This window comes from Cetorhinus maximus, chromosome 16, assembly GCF_964194155.1.
Source record: "Cetorhinus maximus chromosome 16, sCetMax3.hap1.1, whole genome shotgun sequence".
NCBI classification, from domain to species: Eukaryota; Metazoa; Chordata; class Chondrichthyes; order Lamniformes; family Cetorhinidae; genus Cetorhinus; species Cetorhinus maximus.
In genome coordinates, this window is record NC_135894.1 from 22,567,063 (window position 1) to 22,592,550 (window position 25,488).

Genomic DNA, 25,488 nt, shown 5'->3' on the forward strand with positions numbered 1-25,488 from the left:
ATAATCCAACAAACCTGTTGTGTAATGACGTGTTCTCTCTCCTCAATCTATTAGTTACATGATTCCCCAACCAGAGGAAATGGTATTTCCCCATCAAAGTATTCCAATTTTTAGAAAATTTGATAAATTTATCTTATCCTTCGCTGCTCCAATAGTGGATCTATTCCAGTGTTTCAAATCCCTCCCATAGTTATAGTTTCTGATCTTGTGGAATTATGTTATAAGCTATCAGTGACTTTAACGTCCTTTCAAAAATGGCACAATAAAAACTTTCACACAGTAGTCTATCACCTAATCAGTGTTTTACACAAATTTATCATTACTTTAATTCTCTTGTATTCTACACTTCTATTAATAAAACCCGAAATGGTGGTAGCTTGTCTTAACTAACCAACCCCTTCCCATTTAATACATATTCCCAAAATGCATTCCCTCACATTTAGCCACGTTAAAATGTATCAAACATATTCCTTAAGTCTTTTATAGTCCTCCCCGCAGTTTGTCAAATCTCTTATTTTCGTGTTATCAGCAAATTGAGATTATGCTTCTTATGCCCGAGTCTAAATCATTTATATTTATATTGAGATGGAAATAAATGCATGGGTATCCCATCCCCAACCCTGCTGAAATCTGAGCAATACACATCTACCCTCTTTGCTTCACATCTGTCAACCAATTTTCAGTTCATGCTGCCTCACATCTTATACAATCTACATGAGCAGGGACCTGGGAGAAAATGTGGGTATCAGTGAAGCGGGTAATGGAGGTGGTGGAAAATATCAGGAACAGCAGCGACAGAAGCATCAGCATGAGTGCAGACAGAGGCTGGGAGGTTGCGCAGCAACTGCACAAGGGATTCAGCAGAGTTTGAACAGGGGCATTGACAGACGGGAAATCAAGGATCGATAACGGGGTGGTGACCCAGCAGGAACAGGATTCAGAATCAGAAGCAGAGACAGAGTCAGAGAAATTACAGTTCAATGGGGGCAGTGACTCAACAGGAAGAGGAACTAGGAGCAGAGACAGAGGTTGGAAGAAAGAGCATCAACGGGAAAGGAGACAGAAGCCAGGTGAGAGAGCATTAGGTAAGAACATAAGAAATAGGAGAAGGCAGCCATTCGTCCTTTAAGACTGCACCGCTATTCAGTATGATTACAGCTGATCTTCCACTTTAAGTCCTCCTTTCCCAATATTCCATTATTCCCTTTGTATGAAAAAAAATCAACCTCTGCCTTGAATATACTCAACAATTGAGCATCCACACCCTTCTATGTAGCGAATTCCAAAGAATCAAATCGCTTTGAGTGAAGAAATTTCTCCTCAGTCCTAAATAATCCTAAATGGCTGATGCCTTATTCTAAGACTGGGATCCTGTGTTCTAGACTCTCAAATCAGGGAAGCATCCTCCCAGCATCTGCCCTACCAAGCCCCTTAAGAATATGTTTCAACACGGTCCCCTCTCATTCTTCTAAATTATGGGAAATATAGGTTTAGTCTATGGTGTTCGTACATTAACTGAGTTTAATTGAATTCAGGCCGTGGACATTAACTGCGGATTCACTTGTTCCTCCATAAATAGTTGCACACTGAAACTGTGGTCCCAAAAGGCTACAAACACTTTTTTCAGATGAAATAGCGATTTATGTGTACCTCTTTCAATCTGGTACACTATATTCATTGCTTACAATGCGGTCTGCTATACACTGGGGACCACCAAACGCAGATTAGGTGACTGCTTTGTGGAATACCTCCAATCAGTCCGCAAGCGTGATCCTGAGCTTCCAGTGACCTGCCATTTTAATTCACCACTTTGCTCTCATGCTGACATCTCTGTCCTTGGTCTACTGTAGTGCTTCAATTAAGCCATTGCAAGTTCTTTCAATTCTGCACTTTACACCTTCTGGACTCAACATTAAGTTCAACAATTTCAGACCATAATCTCTGCCTCTATTTTGTTTCATTTTCCTTGCATGTTTCAGTCTTAATCTTGTTTTTCTTTTGGTATTGCTTTCAGGACGGCAGCTGGTCCTCATTCTGCCATTCACACCTACTCTGGACACACCTTGTTTCTTTACTTGTCCCATTTAATCTCCCTTTGGTTCTACCCACCCTATTTAATGTCTCCTATCTTCCGCCCTATCACTGACCTTCCCTTTTGTTCTTTCACCATCCTCCCCCCATTTCATCTACTTAAAAGCTATCACCTCTCTAACTTTTCTCAGTTTTGATGAAAGGTCATCAATCTGAAACATCAACTTTGTTTCTCTCTCTACAGATACTGCCAGAACTGCTGAATATTTCCAGCATTTTCTGTTTTTATTTCAGATTTCAGCATCCACAGTATTTTGCTTTTGAAACTATCATTGTTGGGTTAGGATATGCTTGCTTGTAATGTGTAACCCTGGAAATAAATGCTTACAATATTGTTTAAAGATTCACTCTAGTCCTATCCTTCAACTATCTTTCTGGAAGTTAACAGTCAACTCAACTTCACCTCATAGGACAATCCCCTCATCCTAGGATTCAGTGCAGTGACCTTCTGTTGTACTCCCTCCAAGACAATGTAGCCATCCTTAGGTAAGGAGACCAGAGCTGTATACAATGCACCAGGTACCTTCACACTTCCCCACTCTGTATCCCATCTGCCATATGCATGCCCACTCACCCAGCCTGTCTATATCCCATTGCAGCCCCTTTGTGTTCTTCTCACCGTTTACTTTCCCACCTAACTTTGCATTGTCAGCAAACTTATACTCAGTCCCCTCATCTCCCTCATCTAAGATAATGATATAGATTGTAAATAACTGAGGCCTAAGTACTGATCCTTGCAGTACCCTGCTAGTTCAGCCTACCAACGCAAAATTATTCCATTTATTTATACTCTCTGCTTTCTGTCCGTTAATGTGATCCAGACTAGTAAAGCAAAAGCCTGGCATAGTCATACTCATCGAATCATACCTTACTTCCAATGCCCTAGACTCCTCCATCATCATTCCTGGGTATGTCCTGTCCCACTGGCAGTTGTATACAGTCGGGAGGAAGTGGTAATGGGATTCTTCACCATTGACTCCAGAACTCAAGAAGCCTCATGGTAGCAGGTAAAACATGGGAAAGGAAATCTCCTGCTGATTACCACCTACTACCCTCCCTCAGCTAATGAATCAGTGCTCCTCCATTTTGAACACCACTTGGATGAAGCACTGAGAGTAGCAAAGGCACACAATGTACTTTGGGTGAGGGACTTCAATGTTGGTCGGGCCACAACTTACTGAGCTGGCCAAGTCCTGAAGAACATTTCTGTCAGACTGGGCCTGTAGCAGGTGGAGAGAGAATCAACAAGAGGGAAAATACTATTTGACCTTGACCTCACCAATCTACCTCTTGCAGGTTGTCTATGACAATACTGGTAGGAGTGACCACTGCACTGTCCTTGTGGAGACCAAGTCCTGTAATCACACTGAGGACACCCTCCATAGTGTTGTGTGACAATACCAGCATGCTTAAGGGGACTGGTCCAGCAGCTCAAATCTGGGCATTCATGAGGTGCTGTGGACCATCAGCAGTAATAAAATTGTATTTCATCACAATCTGTAACATAGTGGCTTGGCATATTCCTCACTGTATTCTGGGGTACACTGTAGAATTAGCCAGGATCAGCACCAGGCTCATACCAAAAAATGAGGTGCCAACCTGGTGAAGCTAAAACACAGATTTTTCAAACACTCATGAAGCTTCATGAGTTCCTTTCATAAACCAGTGATGACTCTCCTATTCATACAATGGTTCTCTAAATGCCCTGTTATCATGTCCCCATTTTCTTTACTACTGGTGTCAAGCTAACTAGCCATGGTTTCCTGTTTTCTCTCCTTCCTTTCTTGAGTTTTGAAGATTGTGTTTTCCACCTTCCAATTCATGGGGACTGCTCTAAAAACAATGCATCCACTATTGCTGTCGCTACCTTTTTTAAAATGCTAGGATCCCTCAGGTCCAGGGAATTTATTTACTTGAAGTCCCATTAGTTTCTCCAGTATTGTATTATTTCTTTACTTATAATATCCTGAGTGCTTCATTTTCACTCATTAAATGGAGCGGAGGCAGAGGCCAGGAGAAAGAGTGTTAAAGACAGAGGAAACCAAGGTCAGGAGAAGGAGCAAAGGGTGAGAAAACAGAGGCCAGGAAAGCAAACATACAAATGGAGAGGAGACATATCAGGAGAGTGGACATCAGAAGAGCAAGAATTTGCCAGGGTCAGCAAGCTGGCACCATCACCTAAGCAGGAGTGGGAACTCCAGATGCAGTGAGGCTCTCAGCAGGAAGGAGTTAAAGAGGCCAAGAGAACATACATTAATTTTCTGAAATGCCAGTCTGGGAGGACTGCAGATCAGTTTAACCACTGAATTCCATTAATTCTATTCTAAACGTTATTGCAATTTTAGAAGTACAATTACCATTAATATAATAGTTTCTGATTCTAATGTATTCCTGATTCCATAATATTTCTCCATTTGATTTTCTGCAGTCTTGATACATTTCTTTTATTCTTCAATTACTTCACATAAGTTTTACCCATTGCTTTAATAACCCTCTCCAAAGTCCTGGCAGATAATTATTTCAGGATTGCTATGGCTTGTCCCATGTTTCTCTTTCTGAAAACATTCCTTTATATGAGTGAACCAATTTCAAAATCTGCCTGCTGTACACATGTAAAGGCAAAAACATATTCTACATTCAGTAAAAACAAACAGGTAAAGTTTAATCTGGAATTGAGTGTTTTAAGACTGATCAATAAAAAGGAGGAAATTAGGCAAGACCTTGTTCCTTCAGCTTCAATGTTTCCTAACCATGGGGAAGTTAACTGTACATTAGTTCTATAATAAACGGTTTGCCATCACCACTCTGTACTGTCGCACTGCTTGTCTAACATTAAGTTTTGGATGACACAACTTTCTCCAGTTCAACATCAGAAAGTCCAAAGCTATTGTTTTTGGCCTCCGCATCACAAGCTCTGCTGGCACCATCACCTAAGCTTAAACAGATCCTTCGCATCCTTGACATTCCCGTTTGACCAAGAACTGAGCTCTGTACACCACAATGCTTCTATTACCAAGCTCACTCACTTCCATCTCTGCAACATTAATCATCTCCGCTCTTTCGCAAAAGGAACTCTTACATACGCCTTTGTCACTTCCAAACCAGACTACACATATGGTGTTCTTGTTGGCCTCCCATCTGCTCCCCTCCATAAAATCCAATGTGTCCAAAATTTGCTACTTGGATAGTGCCCTACACAAAGTCCTGTTCATCTTTCCTTATTGACCTTTGCTGCCTACCCATATACTTGCACATTAAATTTAAAATTCGTGTCTTTGTCCATTAACAGCCTTACGGCCTCATCTTACCCTAGCTCCAAATTCTTCCAATCTTATACCTCTATCTGCCTCCACCAATGTTTCCTTCGCCCAGTTCATTCTATGCACCCACCCCCATTTCCCACCATTGGCTGTCAGGTGTTGCTGTCTACTCTTACTCAGGAATTTCTTCCGAGGCCACTCCACCATTCCGTCTCTTTTCCCATCATTAAACATCTTCTCAAAACCCATTATTCAACCAAAATTCTGTTCTCTAGTTGGCTTGACGTCCATTCATTTGCATCTGTAAAGTGCTTTGGAGTGTTTAATTACCTTAAATGAGCTACATTAATGCAAGTGGATATGGTGTAAAATACTTTGATACCATCAGTAACTCAATTGTAATAATCATAAAACAGGATAATTGTGGCAAGTGTAAGTAGTAGAAGTAGTTACTAATTTTAATTTTATGCCTCTTTAAGGTGAAGAAATTCAGAGCTGAATAATTAAATATCTTTCAATTTATCAGGACCAGACATCTCAGGTCAGGTGTTCAACAGTGAGGTGAAGAGTAAAACCCCCCAACATACCTTCCCGAACCATCACCAAAACATATTAACTGATCGTCTGTTCAGTTTGGTTTAGGGGGGTTTTGCCTTGCACAAATCAAGTTCCATCTGTATCACATAATAGTCATTCTACTTCAAAATGAATTAATTCCATGTGGGGCACATTGAAACATTTCAGAGGTATGATAAGGTGTTGTATAAATTCAGCTCCTGCTTTTTTTAAAACTCAGCCTCAACAATAAGCTCAAGTGTCAACTCTGCATATGTAAAATAAGATTCGGGCTGAAACTGCCCAAGCTTTCCAAACAGGACTCTTAAAACAGAACACAAGTTCTGTATTAGATTGGAGCCCAACTTCTGGAGGTGAATTCAAGCAATAAGTAAACCTACTGTTCAATTTCAAACTTCAGGTTCTCATGACTGCTTTTCCTTTGTCCCTACCTTACTGAAAGGTTGGGCAAGCAATCTGCTGCAAGCTCTCTCCAACAGGATTTGAGCTGACCACTAGTGAGTCTACAAAAGTGATTCCAGAAATTCTCAAAATCACCACTGTCTTCCAGCCCAGATGATGTCAGGGACTTGCTCAAGCAGCATACTGTGACCACAATTTTGTAGTCCTACTAGTCTGTTGTACAGCACCTTGATGGCCCAGGACTGAACATCCTGGGGCTCAATTTTATGAATTCATTCTCAGACTGCGAGTCCAATATAATTAATTCAATATAAACAAGGTCAACTGTACTCTGCATGGAGCTGACCACACTTATTCAGTTCTTATTCAAATGCTTGCTAATAAAACATGCAAAAATTAAAAACTAAACCACAAATTAAATGCTTTAATAACAAGTCTTTGACTCTGCTGATTTCAACCACTTACTGACAGTGATAAAAGTGCAAATATTCATTACTTTTAAGTGACACTTACCATTGTTGCCATCAGATTTCTCTTCTGACTGTCCTACATAAGATAAAAAAAAGTTATTCTATGATATGACTGTATGATAGAAAAAAGTTACAAAAAACAGTTCTAAAAAGCAAAGGAAAATATATCCAAATGTAAAAATTACCAATTCAGGTCACAACCATTTTGTAACTTCTAGAGATTTTGTTTGACCACAAAGAAAGAATAATGGTTACAATGTCAAATGCAATACTTTCCACAAATATAATCTGTCTCGAATTTCTCCAAAAGCAATATTTGAACTGTCAGAAACCTGACCCCAATTTCTGCCGAACACTGACGCAACAGGTACAAAGCATTTCATTTTTTACATACTTTCCTTCTCAGGATATGGGTGTCACTAGCAAGGTCAACATTTAATGTTTCCTTTGAGCAGATGATGGCGAGCTGCTTTCTTGAACCGTTTCATGTGGTGTGGGTACAGCTGCTGCATCGCTCAGGAGTGCTGTTAGGTAGGGAGTCCCAGGATTTGACCCAACGATGAAGGAGGAACACTGATATATGCCCAAGTTGGGATGATGTGCGACTTGGAGGGGAATGCAGAGGTGGTGATGGTGGTTACAGGTTTGGGAAGGCTGTCAAGAAGCATTCACGACCTGTTGCAGTATTTCCTTTAACTCTTTTGAGTCAACCAAATAAACTAAATTAACAAAATTGGGGACAGATTAAGAAGCAGCCCCTTAAAGGGAAACTGCAAAAACAAATACAAAATTTAAAGGAAACTTACAAACATTAAACCAAAATGTGATTAAGAAGGTCAATAAAACACTCCAGTCCCCATGGTGTACTTCCTATAGAAGACATGGATATTTGAGGTGGTAGTTGGGGGAGTGATCAAGTAGATTGTTGGATGATGCTGAGTTTCCTGAGTGTTGCTGCAGATGTACCCATCCAGACAAGTGGAGAACATTCCATTAGACTCCTAACTTGTTCTTTGTTAGGCGCTAGAGAGGCATTTGGGGAGACTAGAGGTAAGCCATTTGCTGCAGAACATCTAGCCCCTGACCTGCTCCAGTAGCCACAGCATTTATGTGGCTGGTCAAGTTAAGTTTCTGAACAATGGTGTATTTCAAGATGTTAATGGTGGGAGTTTTGACAACCAGACAGTCTCTTGTTGAAGATGATCACTGCCTGGCCCTTACGTGGCATAAGTGTTACTTAATATTTATCAGCCCAAGTTGCCCAGGTCTTACTGCAAATGGGTATAGACTGCTTCATTTACTAAGGGATTGTCTGAGGCTGCAGTCTCAAGATGGTTCCTGGTCAGCCAGCTTCCTAGGGAGCTCTTCATTGTGCAGCTGGTGATATTTGGTCATTTTTTCTCCCTATCACCTCTAGATTTTCCTGTTTCTAAAACTCAGCGCATTTTCACCTTCATTTAGTTAACCGCTAATTTCAACTGCCAATGCCCATCCCCATACATATTTGGTCTCTGCCTTCCTCACCATCCATGTAAACTCCCCAAACCGTTTTCAGAGTCACCCCCTTGAACTCGTCATCTCATGCAGCCTTGTTGCTCCCATAGCGTCAATCACAGATAAGGCTATTTCTGATTACTTCCTCATATCACCCACATCCCGCTTCCCCCTCTAAGCCCTGCTTTCTTCTGTATCCCCTTGGAAAAACCTCTCCCTCCTGTCTCAAAGTCCCAGCTGTCCTGCCTTTGGCCCTTCATTCGTCATGTCATTCCTGCAGCTAAGGATCTGCTCACCTGCACCCTCACCTCTATCTGGATGCTCTGGACCCCATTAGAACCATTACTCTCTCTTAACCTGGTTGTTCCCCATGGCATGACCCTCATCCCCATTCCCTAAAGTCCAAGCATACTTCAATGGATACTGCAGAAAACTGACAACACAAAGCCCTGACAGGTCCTGCTCTCACCTGCTATAACTGTTTGCCATTCCTGGGTCATCCTAAATGCAAAGAACAACCCTTGTTTCTTTTCTCTACTGCTAACTGTCTTCTTAAACCCCAATCCCCTGTCTCCTCCACAAGGGCGAGATATTCATGGATTTCTTTGTCACCAAGATTGAGACAATCTTATCAGCTGCTTCGGTCACTTCTCTCCCTTCCCCGAACCCACTGGGTCAAACTTCCTCTAAAGTTCCCCGCTGCCCTTACCTTGAACTTGTATCTTTCTCTAGTTCTCTCTCATATCCTGCTCTCCCGACCCAATTACCACTAAATTTCCAATCACTCAGCTGCCCTTCCTGGCTTCGATGTTCTCTCCCCGTCTCCATCAAATCTGCTGTCATCATGCCAGTTCTCAAAACAAACCCTTGACCCCTCCAGCCTTGCAAACTGTCCTATTTCCAACCTCCCTGAAAGTATTGTGACCTCCTAAATTCGCGTCTATCTTTCCCAAAGCTCCATGTTTGAATCCCCTCCCCCTCCATTAGGTTTCTGCCCCTTCCACAGTGCCAAAACAGCTCCACTCAGAGTCACAAAGAGTCAGAGTCCTATGTGACTGTGACAAAGGTAAATTATTCCTCTCATCCTTCTGGACTAGCCTGCAGTTTCTGAAATGGCTGGCCACACCATCCTTCCCCAACGCCTCTCCACTGTCATCGAGCTGGACGGGACTGCACTTGCCTGATTTCATTTTAATTTATCTCACTGTAGCCAAAGAGTCACCCATCAGTGGCTTCAGTTCCTGCTCCCACACAGTTATCTCTAGTGTCCCCCAAGGATTTTAAAAATATATTATTCATTCTCAGGATGTGAGCATCACTGCCAAAGCCAGCCTAACTAATTGCCTTTGATAAGGTGGTATTGAGCTGCCTTCTTAAGCAGTTGCCATGCATGTGGTGTAGGAACCCACAGTTCCTTTTGGCAACAGGTTGATGTAACCAAATGGCCAACTATGCCATTTCAGAGAGCAGTTAAGAGTCGAACACAGTGCTTGCTTTGGATCTGGACTCAATGTAGGCCAGCCCAGGTAAGGATTGCATATTTCCTCCCCAGGTGGGTTTTTAACAACAATCCGATAATTTTTTTCTTTTATTCACTCATGAGATGTGGTTGTTGCTGGTTAGGCCTGCATTTATTGCCCATCCCTAATTACCCTTGAGAAGGTGGTGGTGAGCTGCTTTCTTGAACCGCTGCAGTCCATGTGGTGTAGGTACACCCACAGTACTGTTAGGGAGGGGGTTCCAGGATTTTGACCCAGCGACAGTGAAGGAACGGCGATATATTTCCAAGTCAGGATGGTAACTGACTTGGAGAGGAACTTGCAGGTGGTGGTGTTGCCATGTGTCTGCTGCCCTTGTCCTTCTAGATGGTGGTGGTTGTGGGCTCGGAACGTGCTTTCTAAGGTGGCTTGGTGGAGTTCCTGCAGTACATCTTGAAGATGGCACACACTGCTGCCACTGTGCCTCGGTGGTGGACGGAGTGAACATTTGTGGATGGGGTGCTAATCAAGCGGGCTGCTTTGTTCCGGATGGTGTCAAGCTGCTTGAGTGTTGTTGGAGCTGCACTCATCCAGGCAAGTGGAGGGTATTCCATCACACTCCTGACTTGTGCCTTGTAGATGATGGACAGGCTTTGGGGAGTCAGAAGGTGAGTTACTCGTCGCAGGATTCCCAGTCTCTGACCTGCTCTTGTAGCCACAGCATTTATATGGCTAGTCCAGATCAGTTTCTGGTCAAAGGTATTCCCCAGGATGCTGATATTTCATGATCATGTTAATGGAGCCGTCACTTTATTCCAGATTTTATAATTAATTGAATTTAGAGTCTCTCAGCTGCTGTGTTGACATTGAATTCTGATCTCTGGAGTATTAGTCCAGGCCTCTGGATTGCGTGTCCAGTAACTATGCTAACAGCTTCACCTCCTATTTCTCATCTACATACTACCCATGGTGACATCAGTTGAAAATATTTCAGTTTCCACATGGACGCTGACAACACCCTGCTCTACCTCACCACCTCTCTCAACCCCTCCGCTGTCTCAAAATTGTCAGACTGCTTGTCCAAAATCCAGTATTGAATGAGCAGAAATTTCCTCCAATTAAGTACGGGGAAGATTGAAGCCATTATCTTCAGACCCCGCCAAAAAATCCGTTCCCTAGCAATCAACTCTAACCTTCTCCATTGGCAACTGTCTGAGTGCAAACCAGATGGTTTGCAACTTCAATATCATATTTGACCCCAAGCCGAGCTATCAGTCACATAGTAGCACCATTGCCAAGATTGTCTTTTTCCACTTTTTATTCTTTCATGGGGTGTGCATGTTGCTGACAAAGCCAGCATTTTTTGCCCATCTCTAATTGTCCTTGAGAATTGCCTGCCTCAGCATAACCTGCTTCTGTTCCCACCTCAGCTCATCTTCTGCTGAAATGCTTATCCGTTCCTTTATTACCCCTATACTTGTCTATTCTAATGTATACCAGGCCAGCCTTCCATGTTCTACCGACTGCCATGTTCTACCAGCTGTAAACTTGAGGTCCAAAACTCTGCTGCCTGTATCCTAACTCTCATCAAATCCCATTCATCCATCACCCCATGCTCATTGACCTTCATGGATTTCTGTTTAAACAACTCCTTGACTTTAAAATTCTCATACTTGTTTACAAATCCATCCATAGCCTCGCCCCTCCTTCTTCATCACCCTCTGAGATATCTGCACTCACCTAATGAGGATCCCTGATTTTAACTGCTCCACCATTGGTGGCTGTACCTTGAATTGCATAGGCCATAGGCTCTGGAATTCCCTCCCTGAACTTTTCCGCCTCACTAACTCAATTTCCTCCTTTAAGACACACCTTAAAGCCTACCTGTTTGACTAAGTTTTTGGTCATCTGCTCTAATATCTGCTTACGTGGCTCAGTGTCATATTTTGTTTTATAATGATCCTGTTAAGCACCTTGGAACGTTTTATTGTTTTAAAGGCACTATATAAACACTAGTTGATACTGTTGAATTGCGAATGGATCTGAACACTGCACAATCATCAACAAACAACCCCACTTCTGACCTCATGATAGAGGGAAAGTCATTGATAAAGTAGGTGGGTAGTTGGGCCCAGAACGTTACTCTGAGAAATTTCCACAGTGATGTCCTGGAGCTGAGATGATTGGTCTCCAAAAAGGATAACCATCTTCCTTCGTGGCAGGTAGGACTTCAACAATTAGAAAGTTTTCTCCATCAACCCATTGAATTCCTAAACAAAAACAGAATTACCTGGAAAAACTCAGCAGGTCTGGCAGCATCGGTGGAGAAGAAATCAGTTAACGTTTCGAGCCTTCATGGCCCTTCGGCAGAACTGAAGCATAGTTAGGAGAAGGGAGAAATATAAACTGGTTTAAGGTGGGGGTGGGGGGAAGAGAGAAGTTGAGGGTGTGGTGATTGTGGAGATAAGCAGTGATAGGAGCAGATAATCAAAAGATGTCACAGACAAAAGGATCAAAGAGGTGTTGAAGGTGGTGATATTTGTCTAAGAAAAGTGCTAATTAAGAATGGAAGACAGGATACTCAAAGTACAGCTCTAGTGGGGGTGGGGTGGACAGACTAACAAGGTTTTAGTTTTAGATTTAAAAATAATGGAAATAGGTGGGGAAAGAAGAATCTATATAAATTATTGGAAAAAAAAAGGGTGGGGGGGGGGCAGAGAGAAACGGGGTGGGGATGGGGGGAGGGGGAGTTTAAGATCTAAAGTTGTTGAATTCAATATTCAGCCCGGAAGGCTGTAAAGTGCCTAGTCGGAAGATGAGGTGCTGTTCCTCCAGTTTGCGTTGGGCTTCACTGGAACAATGCAGCAAACCACTGTTCCAGTGAAGCCCAACGCAAACTGGAGGAACAGCACCTCATCTTCCGACTAGGCACTTTACAGCCTTCCGGGCTGAATATTGAATTCAACAACTTTAGATCTTAAACTCCCCCTCCCCCCATCCCCACCCCGTTTCTCCCCCCTCCCCTTTTTTTTCAATAATTTATATAGATTCTTCTTTCCCCACCTATTTCCATTATTTTTAAATCTAAAACTAAAACCTTGTTAGTCTTTCCACCCCACCCCCACTAGAGCTGTACTTTGAGTGTCCTGTCTTCCATTCTTAATTAGCACTTTTCTTAGACAAATATCACCACCTTCAACACCTCTTTGATCCTTTTGTCTGTGACATCTTTTGATTATCTGCTCCTATCACTGCTTGCTTATCTCCACAATCACCACACCCTCAACTTCTCTCTCCCCCCGCCCCCCCACCTTAAACCAGCTTATATTTCTCCTTTCTCCTAACTATGCTTCAGTTCTGCCGAAGGGTCGTGAAGGCTCGAAATGTTAACTGATTTCTTCTCCACCGATGTTGCCAGACCTGCTGAGTTTTTCCAGGTAATTGTTTTTGTTTTGGATTTCCAGCATCCGCAGTAGCTTTTAGCTTTTTGTTTTTATCATTGAATTCCTAGGCTACCTTGGTGACACAATCGACTGAGTGCTGCCTTGATGTCAAGTGCAGTCAGCTACACCTCTCCTCTTAAATTACAGTTGTATCTATGTTGTGATCAAGGCTGGAGTGAGGTTCAAGGCTGAAGTAGCCTTGGCAGAACCCAAACTAAGGATAGTGATGGTACTGTTGATGACTACTACATCATTTTGCTGATGATTAAGAGTAGGTTGATAGGGAAGCAAATAGCTTAGTTGGATTTGTCCTACTTTTTGTGGACAGGGCAAACCTGCACAATTTTCCACATTTTCAGGTAGATTCCAGTAATAGAACAGCTTGGCTCAGGGAGCAGCTAGTTCTGGAGTACAATCTTCAGCACTAAAGCCAAGATGCTGTCAGAGTCTGAATCCAGTGCACCCAGCCATTTCTTGATATGTGAATCAAATTGGCTGAAGACTGACATCTCTGATGTTGGGGACTTCAGGAGGAGGCTGAAATGGATCACCAAGTTGGCACCTGAATTTGAAATCATTCCAACCAAACAACGGGTAAAGCTCAAGAGGTAGAACATAAGAAATAGGAGCAGGAGTAGGCCATTCAGCATCTCAGTTTTAAATGATTGTCCCCTTATTCTGCAACTATGTCCCCTAGTTTGAGATTCCCCCACTAGTGGAAACATCTTCTCAACATCAACTCAGTCAAGCCCCCTCAGAATCTTGTATGTTTCAATAAGATCACCCCTCATTCTTCTAAACTCTAATGAATAAAGGCTTCTTGATAAGTCAACCCCTTCATCCCAGGAATCAGCCTAGTGAATCTCTTTTGAACTGCCTCCAACGTCAGTATATCCTTTCTTAAATACAGGGAGCAAAACTGCACACAATACTCAAGGTGCGGCCTCACCAACACCCTGTACAGTTGTAACAAGACTTCCCTATTTTTAAACTCCAACCCCCTAGCAATAAAGGCCAAAATTCCATTTGCCTTCTTAATACTTGCACCACCAGCATGCTAACTTTTTGTGTTTCATGCACAAGAACACCCAGATCCTTCTGTCCTGCACTTTTTTTGGAATCTCTTCCATTTAAATAACAGTCTGCCTTTTGATTCTTCCTACCAAAGTGCATGACCTCACACTTTCCTACATTAAACTCCATCTGCTAAGTTTTTTGCCCACTCACTCAACCTATCTATATTCCCTTGCAGATTCCTTATGTCCTCATCACAACATGCCCTCCCGCCTATTTTTGTATCGTCAGCAAATTTGGATACATTACACTCTGCCCCCTCCTCCAAGTCATTAAAATAGATAGTAAATAATTGAGGCCCTAGGACTGATCCTTGTGGCACTCCACTAGTTATGTCTTTCCAACCTGAAGATGACCCATTAATTCCGACTCTCTGTCTTCTGTATGTTAACCTATCCTCAGTCCATGTTAACACATTACCCCCAATACCGTGAGCTATCTTGTGCAATAACCTTTTATGTGGCACCTTATCAAATGTCTTCTGGAAATCCAAATACACTACATCTACCGGTTCCCCTTTATCAACTCTGCTTGTTATATCCTCAAAGAACTCTAGCAAATTTGTCAAGCACGATTTCCTTTTCACAAAACCATGTTGACTCTGTTTGATTGCGTTAAGCTTTTCTAAATGTCCTATTTCTTCCATAATTATGGACTCTAGCATTTTCACAAAGACAGATGTTAGGATGACTGGCCTATAGCTTCTTGCTTTTTGTCTCCCTCCCGTCTTGAATAGGGGAGTCACATTAGCGGCTTTCCAATCCACAAACCCAATGAGTTCTGGAATATTTTGACCAATGCCTCCATTATCCCTGCAGCCACTTCCTTCAAAACCCTTGGATGCAAGCCATCAGGTTCTGGCAACTTGTCTGCCTTTAGTCCCATTAGTTTGTCAAATACTTTGTCCCCCATGATACAGACTGTTACAAGATCTTTCCTCCCATTAACTCCTTGCTTATCCGATATCTTTGGAGTGTTTATAGAGTCCTCCACCGTGAAGACCGATGTAAAATATCGGTATAAATTATCTGCCATTTCCCCGTTCCCTGTTATCAATTCTCCAGTCGCATCCTCCAAGGGTCCCACATTCACTTTAGCCACTCTTTCTGTTTATATACCCGTAAAAGGTCTTGCTGTTTGTTTTTATATTTCTTGCCAATTTACTTTCATAATCAATTTTCTCCCTCTTTATTAGCTTTTTAGTCATCTGCTGCTGGTTCCTAAAAAATTCTTAATCCTCTGGCCTGCCACTAGTTTTCGCCGCTTTGTGTGCCTTAGTTTTTGATTGGATACTCTCCTTGACAACCTTTGTTAATCAAGGGTGGTTCATCCTTCTCATCAAGTCCTTCTTTTTGACCGGGATAAATTTTTGCTGAGCATTATGAAATATCTGCTTAAATGTCTGCCACTGCTCATCCACTGACCTTCCCGCTAGTCTATTTTCCCAGCCTACTTTAGACAACTCTTTCTTCACACCTCTGTAATTGCCTTTATTTAAGTTGAGGACACTGGTTTGAGACCCGAGTTGCTCGCCCTCAAACTGAATTTGAAATACTACCATGAAAGAAGTAAAGTGACTATTAACTCCAAATGATCATGAACTTATGTACTGTACACAGACAGCACCAAAAAAAGAAATTTAATGGTCCATTCACACTAGAAGGTTAATGTTGCTGCAAAATGGTTTCAACTTCAGACACAAGACTTGTACACTATAAATTGGGAACAAGGTCCAAACTAACTGACTCTGAGTGGAAGTTCCTTTTTGCAGGAAGCTTCATTCCCCTTTGCTCCAATGCCATCGGGTCCAAACTGTGGTTGTCAAAAGGTATAATGCTGATGCTTTGAGTAAAACAACTTATATAAAGTCAATGTCAGCACAAGCTCTTCATTTATGATCACATTCTAACATTTCTCGTTCCCTTCCTTCCAATTATAATCGACCTCCTCTGTGCACATCTATTCACCCTTTGATGCCAAAGCTGTTCCTGGGGTCCGGCCAGCAGATGGTACATTGCCAATTGACAAAAACAGCATTATTAGTATTGTCAAGATACATGTTCCAAAAATATGGTATTAGAGTGAAAAAAATTATTGGTATATCATAATATGTACTGTGCAAAAGGCTGTACTTAAATCACATTGGAATAGACCAGGTGCAATATTCAGTACCATTGGACTAAGAGCAGCCTTTTACTATGGAGGTGGTTGCACTGAGCAGCGTCTCTTGAACAAAGAGAACATAATTTTTGTAATTACAAATCATAACCAAGTGATAGCTCTTTGCATTAGGCATAAGGTTCAAACTTCAGAAACTTGCTTCCAATCTGGGGGAGGGGGAGAAGAGGTGGAGTAGTGTTAAATGACACCCATCCTACATGTTATTTGTATAGCAAGTGGAACAAAAAGTGGCTACAGTGAAGAAACAATGTTACACCAGACCCTACGACAAGTAAAAGCAATAATTGTGGACCTTTTATAAGGTTAACTTATATTGATGTAGTGCTTCCACAATTTGCAGTAGTTTTTCAGTTCATAAGGGAATTATCAGGAGCTTGGCACCACATAGTGCTATTAGAGTTAAAACTACACTCAAAATTGAGATGCTGCACGCAATACACAGGCCATAAATTAACATTTTAATATGACAGCATTGCTCAGCGCTGTTATTTTAAGTGCCAGGGCACAAAGCATGCTGAGCTTTCTGTTAACAATTTCATTCAAGCAGATGATCTTGATTCTGCAATTACAAGAATTTGAACTCAACAAATAGTTAGGTCTGCAGCATCACAGGAATACAGACAAAGTCAGAGGTGTCTTGATAAGCAATTTTTTAAAATGTGAGAAATTGAAACTGAACAAGGACAATGTGTTTATAAAAACACATTAGTTCTGGTTTCCTCAGTTCTAAATGTTTATGCACTATAAATTTTGACAGCTCCATTTCAAGCACTGCTAAGCATTCACCTTGGCCCAGCGCCTTCATTTGCTTTCTGCGAATGCTGGTTATTACACCTTACAGACCAGGGCTGGCACACATAAGCTCAAATGAAGAAATGGAAGAAACACAGAATAGGTCTATCTAATATAGCAATTCACAGCAAACAGAAAAAGCAATAGTAAACTAAATGTGCATTGTTAGCAATTCATCAACTTCAATTTAATGCATCACTGTTCGTGCATCAAAAGGAAAAGGTTAAGGTGAGAAGGGGGAGAAAGGGGTGGGGGGAGAGAGATGGGAAGCATACTGTGGATGTTGAACTGGGAAATGTAAAGATCCTTTTAACATATCTTTTTAATTACTTGAAAACATTTTAACCAATATTTGAAGTTTATTTAGTAATTTTAGTAAATAACTTGATCAAGTAAAGACCACCTGAGCCTTAAAAACAAAAAGCAACAGTGTGTAAAAGCTGCAGATCAGCAACAGAATAACTTCAATTTACATGTCCTAATTAACACAAAAACAAATGAAAGCTCAAATTCATCATCAAAAATAAAACACATCATCACGCAGAACGGGTGCTAACGCATTCATTTTTCCACCTGGTGAGAGACTGTGGCAATACTAAAGTAAATTGTTATTCAAATTAATAACTTGAATTTATATAGCACCTCAATGTCCTCAGGACATCTTAAAACGACCAACAACCAACTGATTACTTTTGAAGTGCAGTCACTGACATCATAAAGACAAAATTCACAGGCAATTTGTGCACTAAAGGTTCAAATACCAAAGGAAAGAGCAACCAGGTAATCAGTTTTTTGTGGTGAAATTTGATGGAGGAATAGGGTCATGACACGAGGAAAGCTCCTCTTTCTTCCAATGGTGCCATGGGATTTTTTTTTTATTATTCATTCATTCTTTCATGGGATGTGGGCATCGCTGGCTGGGCCAGCATTTCTTGCCCAACCCTAGTTGCCCTTGAGAAGGTGGTGGTGAGCTGCCTTCTTGAACCGCTGCAGTCCATTTGGTAAGGTACACTTAAGTAAGGAGTTCCAGGATTTTGACCCAGTGACAGTGAAGGAACAGCGATATATTTCCAAGTCAGGATGTTGAGTGACTTGGAGGGGGACTTCTAGGTGGCAGTGTTCCCATCTATCTGCTTCCCTTGTCCTTCTAGATGGTAGTGGTCGTGGGTTTGGAAGGCGCTGTCTAAGGAGCCTTGGTGAATTCCTGCAGTGCATCTTATAGATAGTGCACACTGCTGCTACTGTGGGTCTGTGGTGGAGGGAGTGAATGTTTGAGGATGTGGCGCCAATCACGCGGGCTGCTTTGTTCTGGATGGTGTCAAGCTTCTTGAGTGTTGTGGGAGCTGCACTCATCCAGGCAAGTGGGGAGTATTCCATCACACTCCTGACTTGTGCCTTGTAGATGGTAGACAGGCTTTGGGGGGTCAGGAGGTGAGTTACTCACCTCAGGATTCCTAGCCTCTCACCTGCTCTTGTAGCCATAGTATTTATATGGCTAGTCCAGTTCAGTTTCTGGTCAACGGTAACCCCCATGGTGCCGATAGTGGGGGATTCAGTGATGGTAATGCCATTGAACATCAAGGGGCGATGATTGGATTCTTTCTTGTTGGAGGTGGTCAATGCCTGACACTTGCATGGCACGAATGTTACTTACCACTTGTCAGCTAAAGCCTGGATATTGTCCAGGTCTTGCTGCATTTGGACAAGGACTGCTTCAGTATCTGAGGGGTTACTAATGGTTCTGAACATTGTGCCATCATAAGCGAACATCCCCACTTCTGACCTTATCATTGGAGGAAGGTCATTGGTGAAGCAGCTGAAGATGGTTGGGCCAAGGACACTACCCTGAGGAACTCCTGCAGTGATGTCCTGGAGTTGAGATGACTGACCTCCAACAACAACAATCATCTTCCTTTCTGCTAGATATGACTCCAACCAGTGGAGAGTTTCCCCCCTGACTCCCATTGACTCCAGTTTTGCTACGGCTCCTTGGTGCCACAAATGCTGCCTTGATGCCAAGGGCAGTCACTCTCACCTCACCTCCAGAGTTCATAGTTCAACTCTTTTGTTCATGTTTGAACCAAGGCTTTAATGAGGGCAGGAGCTGAGTGGCCCTGGCGGATCCCAAACTGGGCATCGGTGAGCAGGTTATTGCTAAGCAATTGCCACTTGATAGCACAGTTGATGACCCCTTCCATTACTTTACTGATGATTGAGAGTAGGCTGATGGGGCGGTAATTGGCTGGGTTGGATTTGTCATTTTTGTGTACAGGGCATACCTGGGCAGTTTTCCACATAGCCAGGTCGATACTAGTGCTGTAGCTGCACTGGAACAGCTCGGCTAGGAGCGCGGCAAGTACTGAAGCACAAGTCTTCAGTACTATTGCGGGAATATTGTCAGGGCCCATAGGCTTTGCAGTAACCAGTGCCTTCAGCCGTTTCTTGATATCATGTGGAGTGAATCAAATTCACTGAAGACTGGCATCTGTAATGCTGGGGACTTCCAGAGGAGGCGGAGATGTATCATCCACTCAGCACTTCTGGCTGAAGATTGTAACAAATGCTTCAGCTTTATCTTTTGCACTGGTGTGCTGGGCTCCTCCATCATTGAGGATGGGGATATTTGTGGAGCCTCCTCCTCCAGTGAGTTATTTAATTGTCCACCACCATTCACGACTGAATGTGGCAGGAGTGCAGAGCTTAGATCTGATCCGTTGGTTGTGGGGTCGCTTAGCCCTGCCTATCGCTTGCTGCTTATGCTGTTTGGCACGCAAGTAGTCCCGTGTTGTAGTTTCACCAGGTTGACACCTCACTTTTAGGTATGCTTGGTGCTGCTCCTGGCATGCCCTTCTGTACTCTTCATTGAACCAGGGTTGGTTCCCTGGTTTGATGGTAATGGTAGAGTGGGGGATATGCCGGGCCATGAGGTTACAGATTGTGTTCGAGTACAATTCTGCTGCTGTTGGCCCACAGCGCCTCATGGATGCCCTGTCTTGAGTTGTTATATCTGTACGAAATCTGTCCCATTTAGCACGATGGTAGTGCCACACAACACGATGGAGGATATCCTCAACGTGAAGGCGTGACTTCGTCTCCACAATGACTGTGCAGTGGTCACTCTTACCGATACTATTATGGACAGATGTGTTTGCGGCAGGCAGGTTGCTGAGGATAAGGTCAAGTGTGATTTTCCCTCTTGTTGGTTCCTTCACCACCTGCCGCAGACCCAGTCTAGCAGCTATGTCCTTTAGGACTCAGCCAGCTCGTAGTGGTGCTATCGAGCCACTCTTGGTGATGGACATTGAAGTCCCCAACCCAGAGTACATTCCGCACTCTTGCCACCCTCAGTGCTTCCTCCAAGCAGTGTTCAACGTGGAGGAGCACTGATTTATCAGCTGAGGGAGGGTGGTACATGGTAATCAGCAGGATGTTTCCTTGCCCATGTTTGACCTGATGCCATGAGGCTTCATGGGGTCCAGAGTCGATGTTGAGGACTCCCAGGGCAACTCCCTCCCGACTGTATACCACTGTGCCACCACCTTTGCTGTGCCTGTCCTGCCGGTGGGACAAGACATGCCCAGGAATGGTGATGGTGGTGTCTGGGACATTATCTGTAAGGTATGATTCCGTGAGGATGACTATGTCAGGCTGTTGTTTCACTAGTCTGTGAGACAGCTCTCCCAATTTTGGCACTAGTCCCCAGATGTTAGTAAGGAGGACTTTGCAAGGTCGACAGGGCTCAGATTGCCGTTGTCATTTCCGGTGTAAGTCCATCCAGTTTCATTCCTTTTTTGTGACTTAGTAGCTGTTTGTTACAACTGAGTGGCTTGCTAGGCCATTTCAGAGGGCATTTAAGAGTCAACCACATTGCTGTGGGTCTGGAGTCACATGCAGGCCTGACCAGGTAAGGATGATACATTTCTTTCCCTAAAGGGCATTAGTGAGCCAGATGGGTTTTTACAACAATCGACAATAGTTCCATGGTCATCATTAGACTTTTAATTCCAGATTTTTATCGAATTCAAATTCCACCTTTCAAACCCGGGTCTCCTGAGCAATACAAAAACAAAAATACCTGGAAAAACTCAGCAGGTCTGGCAGCATCTGCGGAGAGGAACACAGTTAACATTTCGAGTCTGAATGACCCATCAACAAACTAAGTGAAAATAGAAGAGAGGTGAAATATAAGCTGGTTTAAGGTGGGGGGGGTGGTGGGACAGGTAGAGCTGGATAGAGGGCCAGGTGGAGATAACCAAAAGATGTCACAGACAAAAGGACAAAGAAGTGTTGAAGGTGGTGATATTATCGAAGGAATGTGCTAACTAAGGGTAGAAAGCAGGACGAGCAAGGTACAGATAGCCCTGGTGGGGGTGGGGTAGGGGGAAGGAATCGAAAAAGGCTAAAAAGTAGAGATAAAACAATGGATGGAAATACATTTAAAAATAATGGAAATAGGTGGGAAAAGAAAAATCTATATAAGTTATTGGGAAAAAAAAGGGGGGGATCAGAAAGGGGGTGGGGATGGAGGAGAGAGTTCATGATCTAAAATTGTTGAACTCAATATTCAGTCCGGAAGGTTGTAAAGTGCCTAGTCAGAAGATGAGGTGCTGTTCCTCCAGTTTGCGTTGAGCTTCACTGGAACAATGCAGTAGGCCAAGGACGGACATGTGGGCATGAGAGCAGGGTGGAGTGTTGAAATGGCAAGCGACAGGGAGGTCTGGGTAATGCGGTTTCTCTACATTGGAGAGACCAAATGCAGACTGGGTGACCGCTTTGCAGAACACCTTCAGTCTGTCCGCAAGCATTACCCAGGACAGGATTGCACTGAATTTTGGACAAGCTGATACATACTTGGTAAAGATCCACAAGTAGGCCTGACCCACCTCAGCAGAAGGTCTGGGTCCTACTGTCCCTAGAATATCCCACCCCCACTAGGGCTATCTGTACCTTGCTTGTCCTGCTTTCTACCCTTAATTAGCACATTCCTTCGATAATATCACCACCTTCAACACCTCTTTGTCCTTTTGTCTGTGACATCTTTTGGTTATCTCCACCTATCACTGGCCCTCTATCCAGCTCTACCTGTCCCCCCCCCCCCCCCCCCCCCCCCTTTAAACCAGCTTATATTTCACCTCTCTTCTATTTTTACTTAGTTCTATTGAAGGGTCATTAGGACTCGAAACATTAACTGTGTTCCTCTCCGCAGATGCTGCCAGACCTGCTGAGTTTTTCCAGGTATTTTTGTTTTTGTTTTGGATTTCCAGCATCCGCAGTTTTTTGCTTTTATCCCCTGAGCAATCCCCTGGGTCTCTGGATTACTCGTCCAGCGACAATACCACTACGCCATCGCCTCCTTGTCTGCATCATCTTGACCAGACTGAGCCTCAGTTTAATGTCACATTCAAAATAATCTTGGCTGAATCCTCAGTGCGGTATGTGCTCTTGTCCATAATGGAACTTGAAGCCACAACCTCCTGATTTGGAGGTGAGAATGCTACATGAGCCAAGATGCAATGTCAAAATTTGAGATTCACTGCCAGATTTGCTACAATCGATTTTCAGCCTCATATATAAAGCATAGGAAATGTTAACATTACTCCACACCATTCTAGCAACCATATATGATCCAATGTGACAGGAGTATTTTTTGTTTTTAATGGGTTGCTAAATTGCCCATCATGGAGCCTCAGGGAGATGGCAGAGGGGGCACATATAAATTTTAACCCTTGCTCCTATTAGCTTATATATACACATCATATTGTAATACTAAGAAATCCTGATGTGCAAATTGAAGATTTCTCCACCAATGGTCCCAAAGAAGAGCATTTTTCAAACTTACAGCCCCAAAATTTCAAGCACAATGTACCAAAGAGTTAAGAAACTTACAAATAGGCTTGGGGGCTGCAGTTTAGACATTTCTAATTGGCATTAAATCATTCTGAAACTTAGAACATATCCAGAGGACAATGCATGACATATGAAGTTTAATTCCTGATATATTGTTTGGCATCAGTCTTATCGTGAAATGTGTACACTGGACTTCTTATGAATACATTTGGAATTGAAAAAGGACAGGATTGCATTGAATTTTGGACAAGCTGATACATACTTGGTAAAGATCCACAAGCAGGCCTGACCCACCTCAGCAGAAGGTCTGGGTCCTACTGTCCCTAGAATATCCACAGCCAGCTAATCATCTTGTGCAACAAGAATTATTTCAACCTCTTCGTCCACTATGTTAGAACTGTTTGAACAAAGGTGAACGAAACTCAAAAACGAAAAAAAAATATCCGCATGCAGAAATCAGGTTCACCATTGGTTTGGTATATTAACCAAGCAGACTCTAATATACATGTGGTGGGACATATTTCTCATTTATCTATTACCTGCAGTGAAGACAGGTAAGTATAAAACTATGACACAAGACAGCTAGTCAGGGACTGCTCCAGAGGACTGTTTTCCCTCTATCTATTGTTCATAATCCCCAAAGGGAACCAAGATCACATATCAGAATCATAAAAGTAGAAGATGATCAGCCATGGTCTAGCTCAATGGCAGAGCAGGTTCCTGGGGCTGAATGGCCTATTCCTGCTCTAATGTTCTTATGCCCCCTCCAAACAACACATAAGGTTATACTTGGGCAATCTTTCAAATGAGCAGTAGAATATTGGCAGGAATTAAACTGCAACCTTTATATATTCATTGGTCAGAAAGATCAGTGTGTATATCATGTAAATCTGTCATAAGGCTTATTTTTCTGCTCGGACCCAAATCATGTAGAATTTGACCTGGCCAGAATTGAGGTGTTGGGGGGTGGAGAAGAGATTCCAGTTTATGAAAGCAGTACTACATATTCATCCTTCCATCAAACTAATTTTTCCCTTTGAGACATCCTTTTGTTCATCTTCCCTGCTGTCCCTCATTAATTATCCTGCTCCCACTAGAGGATGTAGAGTGGATGGAGCACCAGTGTGTAGAATATCATACTAGCGCAATAATTACTTTGCTGTTGTTGTGGATAAAAGGCCATATTAAATGTGAAGGGATAGAGGTAGTAAACATGGCGGGGCGGTGGGAGGAAACAGCTAGCATGCAAACCTCCTGGATGACCAATTGACAAACAAAGACGTTTTTACTGATATAAAAAAGGACAGAGAGCACAGTAAAGAAAAAGAGAGAGAGGGACAGCAATAGAGGTCAAACAAATTAGAAAAGGAAAAGAGACAGAAACAAAAAATGGAATGGTAGGGAGAAACAAAGAGATATCAGACATGAAATAAGAATGAGGTAATAATTATTCCTCCAAGTTCAACGCTAAAAGTATATGAGAAGCAACGTCCCTCTCAGATACAAATACTATCTACATTTAATACGGTATAAAGTAAACAAGAACATACATGTTGTAGATTTGCTCTTCCCTGCAGAGAGTCTGACTATCTTGATGGACATTTTGTGCAATATCTCTGCTGTATGCTAATTACAGAAAAGGGTTACAATAGTTCTTCGCCTGAGATCGAGTCCAGTCAGGCTGAAAGCCCCCTTTCTCTTAGGGCACTCTGTTGTAACTGTTATTAATTATTATATAGCTCTACCTCTCTACACGTCGCATGATCCTTCCACTGTCTGTGCTGTCAAATAGCTCATGTGAATGAGGCACAATGACCTCCATTAATCAGTGAGACAATGGAAGCCATTGTCTTTGGCCCCCATCACTAATACTGTACCTTCACCACTGATTCCATCTCCATTCCTGGCCATGGCCTCAGGTTGAATCAGACTACTTGCAATACCAGCATTCCCTTTGACCTCTGAGCTGAGCACCTGATCCCTTATCCTCTCCACCTCAAAAACTTTTGCCTCTGTAACATGTTTAAAGCCTACTAATAACTTAAAAAATCTTACACCTGCACGCACTTCCTGCCAACTTTTCTCGTTACAAATTCCTATGTCCATGTTTAAAATGGAAACTATCTGCCACTACTGGTCATGCTGCAATTATATCTTCGCCTCAGTAGGAAGGCAATGTACTGACAGCATGACAAGTTTACGTAGGTAGTTCTGTTATAAATGTGGATGTAGGAATTTATAATGGAATTATATTTTTAAAGTTGTACATTCTGTCCTTTTTAAAAGGGACACAATTATTTATCTCTGTCAATGTCCAATTATTGCCTGGGCTCTAACCCCACTTCACCTTAAAACTATTCGGGAATGTTAGGATATTAGG

The 25,488-nt window shown here is 42.6% G+C and overlaps 1 protein-coding gene across 1 annotated transcript in view; it reads right to left on the bottom strand.

Moving 5' to 3' along the window:
- Positions 1-25,488, bottom strand: part of gtf2f2a (general transcription factor IIF, polypeptide 2a) — a 101,522-nt gene that overhangs the window by 41,007 nt on the left and 35,027 nt on the right. Inside the window, exon 5 of the mRNA XM_078559510.1 lies at positions 6,843-6,875. Within this exon, the coding sequence (XP_078415636.1) occupies positions 6,843-6,875 (33 nt within the window). The remainder of the gene's footprint in view (positions 1-6,842; positions 6,876-25,488) is intronic.